Source organism: Alosa pseudoharengus, unplaced genomic scaffold (assembly GCF_046254945.1).
Source record: "Alosa pseudoharengus isolate Yale_2024_CS ecotype anadromous, Long Island Sound unplaced genomic scaffold, YU_APseudo_1.1 YU_APseudo_1.1_scf_13, whole genome shotgun sequence".
Classification (NCBI taxonomy): domain Eukaryota; kingdom Metazoa; phylum Chordata; class Actinopteri; order Clupeiformes; family Clupeidae; genus Alosa; species Alosa pseudoharengus.
Genome location: NW_027468598.1, coordinates 21,863,169 through 21,873,967, shown reverse-complemented (window position 1 = coordinate 21,873,967; position 10,799 = coordinate 21,863,169). Strand labels below are relative to the sequence as shown.

Genomic DNA, 10,799 nt, shown 5'->3' with positions numbered 1-10,799 from the left:
CACTCTCACTCTCTCTCCCTCTCTCTCTCTCCCATCTCTCTCTTCACTCTCTCGAGCTTGGCACTCTCCCTAGCTGAGCCACCTGTTATCGCTCTTATTAAAAGCAGCGCAGCTCCTCCCAAGGCTCTCGGAGCACAGTTTGGGCCGTGGGTTGATGTTGATGCAGTCATCCCGAGTTAGTCCCGCTGTCTGCCCACCGCTCTTTCCCGGCAACAGTAAACATCATGGCCGCCCGCCTCGGAGATATGATTGGTTTGTTTTAATAAATGGAATTGCGTTGCAAAATCATTTCTCTCTGCTACGAATTGGAGGTTATTAAGCACGGCAGACTAACACTCTTAATTTCTCATTTAATGCATGCTTATGCAGTGATACCACAGATCCCATTAAGATTTATGGTGCTTAGATAAACACCGCCTACTCTTAGGGACAATGTTTGATTCATTACTTACTCTGTGTGTGTAAGTGTGTGTGTGTGTGTGTGTGTGTGTGTGTGTGTGTGTGTCTGTGTGTGTGTGTGACCTGAAAAGTCTTCTGCACTGGTTGCTGATGGAAATTGTATGTGGTAATGACTATCTTATTAATCCCGTTCCGATTGGATTAGAGGGGAAATAATAGTTATGACTCCGCCGACAATACTGTTTTCAAAGACATACTCGACATGATTTGTCTTCACATTCATAATACAAATTTAATAACACATATTTTATACCTCTATGTATTTTACATGAATAAACAGCAAGCAAGTATCCCTATAACAGCATAAATCACAACATAATGTTCAACAGCATATTATTGTGTGCTCTGTAGTCTAAATTAGCAACTATATATCTCTTTAACAGTCAGTGATCCAGTTATGGTTATGGTTATGGTTACTTAGCAGACACCCCTGTCCAAAATGACTTAGAGAATATGAACATTACAGTAGTTAAGTGTTTGTTCAATCATAAAGTTGGATGTAAAGTGTTCCTTAAACCATATATTGAAACTAGGTAGATATAAACTTTGTGGACTGTATCAATGTAACTCAGACGTCCTTACACAATACAGCTATACGCATGAGTAACATTTCCCCTCCTCCCCTTCATGCTCTTAGGCCTGGTCCTGGAAGGAGACCGTGCTGGAGTCGGGCACGTCCGGCCGCTACACGGTGGAGACGGTGAGCACGGAGGACGGTGCCATCTCCACGCTGACCATGAGCAACATCGTGCCCGCCGACTTCCAGACCATCTACAACTGCACCGCCTGGAACAGCTTCGGCTCCGACACCGAGATCATAAGGCTTCAGGAACAAGGTGGGAGCCAAGGTTCGACAGGTTCCAGCTTCTCTTCTTCAAACACGTGGCCATAGGCGTAGGCTGGCAATGGTGTCATCGCTCCATTGCCTGTGTAGTGGTCTGGCAGCCTGGAGACGAGCTTTGTGCTGTGCTGTGTGTGATCGTGTGTAGTCGTTTTTGTCCTGTTCTAGAATAGTGTGCTGTGCTGTTACTGGGGCTGGTTGGTTTCTTTTGAATAAGGCTAAGAGAGAATAAGTCTTCTTGCCTTGTCTTTATCTTCCAAAGCTCGGAATTCACTTATCTTACTATATCTAAAATATAATAATAATAATAATAATAATAATAATAATAATAATATAAATTCACTGAATTGTTTTGTGTCCTTGAAATAAGAATAGTGTATGAGTCAAGTGAGTTACTGAGCAGCAAGGGCATCTCCCACCAGTCTCTTCCTGTGAATTTTTGAGTGCAGTTTTTGAAATGTTAACTTGCCTGTGCTTGCAATTTGTGCCTTGCTGCTCACTCCAGCACACAACTGCCAGCGTTAGATGGGAAAGTTTGGCCACAGTTTAGTTCTGCCTGAAATACATGCCCGGCCTCCTCGAACAGGACATAGATTAATGGAGACATTAAATAGGCATTAATGGCAGAGGAGGTGCTTTGTTGTGTTGCATTTGTTTAAGGAGGGGATAGAGTAATTAATGTGGGTGCTGCCCCTTCTCTCCGTCAGCCATTCATTACCGCGGCGGAAAACCAGGTCAAAAAAAAAAAAAAACTATGCATGCCTTACCACCGCGTTTTAGTGCACCGCAACAAAAAATAACAAATCATGCCGAGGGGCCAGCCATAAAGACCTCAGTTTGCTGCTGCGCTCCGCTAAAAACCAGCGCGTTGTATATGCAGCATTTGTTTGTTTTATTGCTGAGCAATCATGCACCTGTCGCACGCATGGCTGCCTCGCAATAAGTATACAGAGATGTAATAGGTCATTATACTAAGTATAGTATTATTCTGTTCAAGCTGTTAATTGCGTACAGTGCTTGCATATTAGTCAGAGGTGGTGTTTATCGCAGATTGTTTGGGGAGGGTGTTAAATGTGTGTAAATCGCACATCGATCATCGGTCAGCCTGGCAGATGGGCAGCGCAGCTACCCTCCGGCCCTGAATTTGTTTTTTTTGTGTCCCTGCCCGTGTAGATATCCATGTTATTTATGTTTCGCTGTGTTATCTGTTGACTTTGATCAAGCTGAATACATTAGAATGGCGGCGCATGCTGGGGAAGCGTGCTGTGTCTGAGATTCACCATTGTAAGGTTAAGGGTGTGTCTGTCTCTTTCCTCTGCTGACCCACAGCGTCTGTGCCGGTGGCGGTCATTATCGGGGTGGCCGTCGGCGCTTTCGTGGCCTTCATCGTCCTCCTGGGGACCATCGGAGCATTCTGCTGCACGCGTGCTCAGAGGAGTAAGTATCCACGCCACTGGTTCACACCTGCATGCGGTCACGTTATCACCTGACCAGAGATCTACAGCGAGACAGGACAGGAAGAAGCAACAGCTCATGACACTCTACGCATTACTCCTCTTCAAGCATTCATTACATACGGTCATTCTTTCTCTCTCTCTGTCCTTTCTTTCTTCCCTTCTTTCTGTCCTTTCTTTCTTTATTTGCCTGTTTTCTTTTCCTCCTTTTTCTCTACCTTCCTTCACTTCTTTGTTCGTTCTTTCTCTCGCTCTCTCTCTTTCTTTTCTTTCTTTCTTTATCTTTTTCTCTCTTCCCATGCCATCTTGATATCGCACCTCATGGCTCAGTGATATATGATAACATCTGAAAGAGCCGTCTCCATCCCATTCAGACAGAGGCTCAGGTCAGGCTCAGACTCTAGTCAGCCAATGCACCTGCAAGAAAACTGTGCTGGATTTGCCCTTGTGGGGATCCTTGCTGGCATTCAGCATGTTGTTGTTGTATACCACAGAGGACGCACACCTGGTTATGCCCTCACTCCCCGCCTCCATCTGTGCTCAGCAGAGAGAACTTGCAAGCAAAATTAAGACAGAAAGTAAGACTTTGCTATATGACAAGTATTAACCTAACCAACATTACTGAACGTACAGTGCCTTGCTAGGAGCGCTTACTGTTTGTGGGTGTATTCACTAGAGGGTTCTTGACTCACTCTTGGTTTTCTTTTGCCTGATGCTAATTAATTTGTGTTCTTTTGTTTCATTTCTTGAGGGTGATTTTCTAGACTGGTAAATGTGAAGTAGCATGAGGGGATATTTTGTCATTGTTTTGAGAAGGTAGCTGTGTTGTTGTGGCTAACGGGTGGCACTTGTGGCTTTGGTTTTCTCCTAGACCTTAAAGGAGTGGTCTCAGCCAAGAACGACATCCGTGTGGAGATTGTTCACAAGGACCACAATGCAGCCAGGGAGAATGAGGAGCATGCTGCCATGAAGCAGCTGATGGTAAGGGTTGTGTGTGTGTGTGTGTGTGTGTGTGTGTGTGTGTGTGTGTGTGTGTGTGTGTGCTCTTAGTGTGGAAAACAAACCGCTTCCACTAGGTATACACCCACGAGCCTTCACACATACTTACAAGGCTACAAATACAAAGACAAACACACACAAAGACCTACTACACCACACACAAACATATGCAAACACTAACTCACACACTCAAACACACATACACACTTACACACACACACACATACCCAGCTCAAGCCACCTCAGCCACCCTCTGCCACAGAGCCCCAGCTTCTCATTATGCCAGGCCCTGTCACGTCCTGTGATAATGAATGGTAATTATATCCACCACAACACTAATAACACCAATCTCCAGCACTACTGTGGCCCCCATGAATAATGCAGCTCCTGTGTCTTTGCAGCTCAGCTCCTATCGGAACCCCCTACCACTACCCCCCACACCCCACACACCCCCGCCCCACCGAGCCTATATTTAGTGGCCGGACAGAATTTCCAAGATGGACAGGGGAGCAACCGGGGGGGGGGGGGGTTGCCATGGCTATGCGATCCTCGCATCAGAGGTCTTTTTGGTCTTGGAATCTTGTGCAATCATGTCAAACAAAGAGCAAAAAAAAAAAAAAAAAAACATTTGAATGGCTAATTAGCGATATAATGCTGCTCCCTGAAAATGAAAACAGAGATAGAAATAAATAAATTAAAAAAAATGGAGAGGTGGCTGTAAGGTACAGGTGGCTACTGAGGAGTGCTTTAGACAACAACACAATGTACTTCTTGGAAGGTTTAGATGTGTGTGTGTGTGTGTGTGTGTGTGTGTGTGCGTGTGTGTGTGTGTGTGTGTGTGCGTGTGCGTGTGCGTGTGCGTGTGTGTGTGAGAGATGAGGCTGGGAGGGTGGACTGAAGGACTGAAGAAAAGCAGGGTACGGGTGTGCTTATTTCCCTAACGACATTCATGTGTACAAAATATTCATGGAAATTTGCCTCGGGTGAAATTAAAGCTTAGCCTGAATATCATTAAGCCTTTTTAAAGACCAGCAAATCTCCATCAGTACATCAGCGGACCTTGTGGAGAGTTGGGTGGGTGGGTGGTTAGGTGGGTATACAAAACTCAGTTTGAGAGCAGTAAAATAACCCCCCCCCTCTCTCTCCCCTCAGATTGAGCGGGGCGAGTTTCAGCAGGAGTCTGTTCTGAAACAGCTGGAGGTTCTTCAGGAAGAGGAGAAAGAGTACCAGCACATTAAGGTGAGCGCCAGGTGGAGTCCGCATTTGTTTAGAAGTTGCAGAACAATAACCGAGGTCTGATGGTTAAACCCACGAACCCCCCCCCCTGCAAGTTTATTGCGCACAAAAGGTCCCCATAGCTGAATTAAATAAAGACATTCTATTCATTTCATTAGCATGCATTACGCTAAAAATTGAGCACAGAGACAATATGCTGGAGAGTACAGCAAAGTCTCTGCAAGCCTCCAAAACTTTCACTTAATCTGCTATCAAAGAGATATCAACGGAGCCCACTTTAGATCATTCACTGATAACATCAAGAGAAGTACCATGCAAACACTGTAATACATGGAGAAACCAGGAATGCATTTTTTTCATGTGACATTTTATCCATCAAGCAGATTCAGTCTTGGATTTCCAACTGTGTGAGATAAGATTGGAATGAAACTAAGAATGGGTGGCATACTATTTTGGTGCCAGAAAAGCATACCATTCATTTTAATCTTCATTGGTTCTGCTCCAGCAAGGCTTGGTTATTGTTGCCCTTTTGCTATGAAGGTTCACCGTCTATGCAGTCAAATGGCTTAAAAAATAATAACACTAATAATAAGATGGAAATCCTCCGAGTCAATGTAGTCAACCAAAACCAATAATTTCTCATTGACTGCCATAATTACTCTTGCCGTATATGCTGATCACTTTGTGCTGAGAAAGTAAACAATTTCCAGAGCGGAATACAGAAGACATTTTTAGGATAACATTCACCAGCAGTGAAATCCTAATCAGTGCACTCAAAAAAAAAAGATTAATTCAATTTGATTAAAACTATTAGCCAAGAAACCAATTTTATCCATCTTGTCTGGGAGAAAATGTGTTTTGTATGAAAATAATATTTTTTTATATTCTATTATTGGGGACCATGAAAACAAATTTGGATTTTATAAATTGATGTTTATTACCATTAAAACTAAGGCTGTGTTTAGAAGGAAACGATCGGAAGAGAAAACGCAAAAGTGGCGTTGCTTTTTATTCCGCGTTTACTGTAGATGAGTGTTTTTGGGGGGAAATCTTCGTGCATACGGTGATGCAAAAGTCTCTGAAATTCCATGTAGTATGCACGCCAGGCGGGTAGGTGGTAGTGTGCAGAGGCGGACAGAGTACACAGCTTCATTACTTGAGTAAAAGTACAGATACCCTTTGCTAAATTTTACTCAAGTATAGTAAAAGTACAACAGTCAGATGTCTACTTAAGTAAAAGTACTGAAGTACTTGATTTTAAAAGTACTTGAGTATCAAGAGTACATTTTCTAAATATTGCATTACTACTGCCACAGTGCTTACATTTATGTACAGAAACATCCTACATGGAGTTATAAAAAATGTTAATGTTAATACCTTGGAGAATGTAAAAGGAATTGAAAGTAAAATTAAGTCATTTTCATCTTTTTACCATGTTGCCAGGGATGGGCAGTATTTCTAATACATGTATTTAAAATACATATTTCAAATACAAAATACTATTTTGTAATTGAAACACTTGAAGTGAAAACTATCATTAACTTGTTCAGAAAATTGAAATAGTCTGGCGAGGTGGGGCCACAGGTTGGCACATTCCCGGGATGGACCTGCTGCGTCTTCATCCATTGTTTCATGGTGTTTCGTCCATGGTTTCGTCTCTTATCTAAATCTAACCATGGAATTGACTTTGGCGGAAAGCTGAAGGTGATTGCTGATAGGCTGTCCCAATCAGTGGCGCCTGCACAATCCAATCACGTTTGAGAGGGAAACAACAAATTAAGGGTTTCCGAGATTTTTCTTTTTTCCTTTTTTTTTTAGAAGTAACGGGTACTCACGGTTATGGATAGAAATGTAGTGGAGTAAAGAGTATAATATTTGCCTCTAAAATGTACTTGAGTAAAGTCATGAGTACTCCCCAAAAATGATACTTGAGTAAAGTACAGATCCCTCAAAACTGTACTCAAGTACTGTACTCAAGTAAATGTACTCCGTTACTGTCCGGCTCTGGTAGTGTGAAGCACTGCCACACAACACCACCAACGAGAGCCACCGTGAGCAGATCAGAGCTGACTTTTGCGTTTTTACCCTTTAGACGGGAACGCGACGGTGGAAGTGGATGGATTTCCACTCTGGAGGGTGGTTTCACTTTTTTGCGTTTTTAAAAGCCCCAAAAATGCCATCGCCGTCTAAACCAAAGGCACATGTGATAAAATATGTTGCGGTTTCGCCCGCAAGCGTTGTCTTGCAAACAGGGCCTAAGTCCCCCATTATTTATCTTTTCCATCTGAATAAAATATTAAAATATATCTCACTTATAGTCAGTTATAAATGTGTGTAATGTAACAGACTAAATTCCTATTTTGAAAAGCATATCTTCTGGGGGGGAAAAGGTCAAAACACATAGTATAGTTCATTAAATTTTGTCTGTAAGTCATACATAATTCAGAAGCCAAAGGCTCATACTGAAAATCAAGAGATTGCATCTTAGCTGATGAACAGCCAGCCCAAAAGCGAATGTTCTTTCCGTGCAATGTCCTCACTTGTCTTGCTGAGTGGAGGAGATGATGTTCCTGTCATAGAACCGGAAATGTTAAGAATAAGGCAAGAAATAGGAAGTGAAAAAAGACAGACAGACAGACAGACAAGGGAAAAATGCCTGATTACACGCTGTAGATTTTTTTTCTTGGGTTGTCATAGCAGTGTCATCTCCCAGTGATTAGCATCCTGCTCTGTGCTCCAAATGACATTCATGTCTTCACAGTCGAGCCTGATTGGCCTCTTAGCAACAGTGCTGAGCAGAGAACCATGGCTGCAGCGACCTGCTCTTTTTTTTCCCTTACTCTCTTTTTCCTTTTAACATATGTATATTTTTTTAGTCATCCAGCACCATTGGGAGAGGTAGTGAACAGCATTGTTGCAGCCATTTTTGGTCCAATTAAAGTTGAAATATTACTGAACTCCTCCTGCTGATGTTGTGCTCGCTCAGTGCCACTGTGTGAATCATCAGAGTTTACTTAATTAGCGGGTAGCAGGGCTGCAGTGATATGCCCAGGATAAAAAACATTCCACTCAAGTGTTTTTATCCCTCCTGACATAGCTTCCTGTCTCCCTTATTTCCTTGCCATTGTATTTGTAATTACTGACAGGGTGACCTTGATACCATTTCAATGTTTTTCTCTGCATGCTTTGTCTGGAGAGTTCCATTGTGGTTGGGAGAACTGCTCCTGCCAAGAGGCACGATTTTTTAAACAAAAACATACACCTATATGGTCATGACGATTTCCATATGAAGTACAGTATTTTCCTAGTAAACAATTTCTCTTTACAAGTAATCTAGGACATATGTAAACATTAACCATTAGAAATGAGTTTCTGGATAAGCGTCTGCTAAATGTCAGTCACCTTTACCTTTACCACTCTATCCTTACAGGACCCAACCAACGGATACTACAGCGTCAACACCTTCAAGGAGCACCACTCCACTCCAACCATCACCCTGGCGAGCAACCAGCCCACGGAGATGCGAACTCCATCCACCTCCACCACCGTGGGCAAGCAGCGCGTGCCCACCGGCATGTCCTTCACCAACATCTACTCGACGCTGGGCGCAGGCCCCAACCGCCTGTACGACTACAGCCAGCGCTTCGTGCTGGGAATGGGCAGCAGCTCCATCGAGCTGTGCGAGCGCGAGTTCCAGCGTGGCTCGCTCAGCGACTCCAGCTCCTTCCTGGACACGCAGTGCGACAGCAGCGTGAGCAGCTACAGCAAGCAGGACGGCTACGTGCAGTTCGACAAGGACAGCAAGGCCTCGGCCTCGTCCTCCTCGCACTACTCCCAGTCATCCTCGCAAAACTCGGACCTCACGCGGCCCCTGCAGAAGCGCATGCAGACGCATGTCTGACCTGGCTAGGCGGCCGGGTGGAGTGTCTAGGGGTGGGGTGGGGAGGGAGGGCACATGTGAGAGGGGGGGGGGGGGGGTCACATGTGAATAATGATGGGGGGGAGGGGGTATTTGACTGCTCCAGGGCTGCAGCCAGCATTAAAGACTGGCTAAAATCAAAAGGAGGTGGGAGGGGAGTTCACTTCCACATCAAGCACATACGGTGTGATGTTGGGCGTTTCCAGAGAATTACAACCCAACACCAAGAGGACCTGTCCATCTTCCCCCGACCTCCGAGCTTACGTTTTGAAGAAGCCTTACGTCCCCCAACAAAACCTCATGTTCTGGCTTGACACCCTGCAAGCCATCATCATTCCCATGTTTTTGTCCCTCGCACACGATTCCACCTACATAGGTGTTTTTACTCTCCATACTACCTTTTTACTCTCCGTACCACCACAACACCAACATACGTTGAAGAGAAAAATTCAGACTCCAAAAAAAAAAAGCCTGTCAGCTTTCCAAATTACGCTTGATGTCTGTGGGATCTCTGTGAATAGAAAAGACACAGGCCTGCCAGTGCATAATGTCGTTAATGACAGTCTCGGACTGGTAGAGACCCACTGATACCTAAGAAGAGGGGTGCAGTTGGAGTAACTACCACTACTACTCTTTCTTTCCCTGAACTTCTTCCTCTGTGTCCAGTACATACCACAGACGAGTGCTCTCTGCTACTCTGTGGTCTCCTGAAGCACAACTACTGTCTGGAAGTAAGTGTCATTTGTCAAGGCCCTCTCCTCCCGTTTACAGATACGGCTCTCGCTCTTGTGTGGGTGAACTGATGGCCCATGTGGGGGGAAAAAAAAGAAACTCATTCAAACTTTATGAAAATGATTAAAAACGGCACAGCTCGCTGCTGCCGTGACACCCAGCCCTCGCAACTGTTCTGATAAGGGCTGCTGTGATCTCAACCAGAGGGCCAAATTTGCCATTGTATGTTTTTTTTTCCTTCTCTTTGCCATATGGAGATAAAGGAATATCACTGTACATTTTTCCATCTAATTTTACATTCTTTATTTTTCAGCAAAATTGTCTGATTTTCTTTTTCTCATTGATGTTGAGGACTTACCAGTGGGAGGACTTGTCCCTTTTGTCTTTTTCTTGGCTTGTGTAGGACTATTTAATAATGCTAGACATTGCCACCAAATACTCACAGGAGTTGAACATGAACAATTTTTGGGGGCTCTGTGGGAGGATTGCTGTAGTGCTTTTTGGCTGACGACAGAGCAAAGATCACACATGGACATACAGGATGTGAAGAGCACTGTGCCAACACGGCGTGGCATCTCTCCGACATTCTCTGTCAATCTGAAAAGCCTGTGATGCCAAATGTGTACAATGCTAAATGGATTTGTTATGTGGCTTCATTCTTAGACAGTTTGTTTTTTCCTGTTGAGGCTGAGGTAATTTAATTGTATTACTGTGATCTTGACATTTTCAAAAGGTGTGAGTTAGTTTAATTTTTGTTTTCATGTACTGTTTATGATTTAACTCATTGGACAAACGCATGTTCACTGTTTTAAGTGAACTGCATAGTGGTTGGGAGTATTACATATTCTCCAGTGACTTTATGATTGTTTTGATTTATTTTAAGAGCACTTAAAAAGACACACAAACACACACACAGATACACACAATTCTTGACCCATATATACACTTTTTATTACGCTATAGATTCACTGTGCTTTCCCACTGCCATCTGTTTCCATGGTGACCACTTATTTATGACATCTGGAGATGCTCAATGCACAAATTAATGCTGAATCCGTGCAAAAAAAAAAAAAAAATGGGCTCTTGATTGACCGATTAGGATCTCTCTTTCTCTCTCCATCTCTGTCTGTGTGTACCATTGCGCATCCTCTGCGGTGGC

The 10,799-nt window shown here is 43.7% G+C and overlaps 1 protein-coding gene across 1 annotated transcript in view; it reads left to right on the top strand.

Annotated features, from left to right (window-relative positions):
* kirrel3b (kirre like nephrin family adhesion molecule 3b) overlaps positions 1-8,890 on the top strand; it is a 59,998-nt gene extending 51,108 nt beyond the window's left edge. The window contains exons 11-16 of the mRNA XM_076281702.1: positions 1,097-1,295; positions 2,630-2,737; positions 3,249-3,332; positions 3,626-3,735; positions 4,906-4,992; positions 8,420-8,890. Coding sequence (XP_076137817.1) covers positions 1,097-1,295; positions 2,630-2,737; positions 3,249-3,332; positions 3,626-3,735; positions 4,906-4,992; positions 8,420-8,890 — 1,059 coding nt within the window. The remainder of the gene's footprint in view (positions 1-1,096; positions 1,296-2,629; positions 2,738-3,248; positions 3,333-3,625; positions 3,736-4,905; positions 4,993-8,419) is intronic.
* Positions 8,891-10,799: the final 1,909 nt, after the last annotated feature.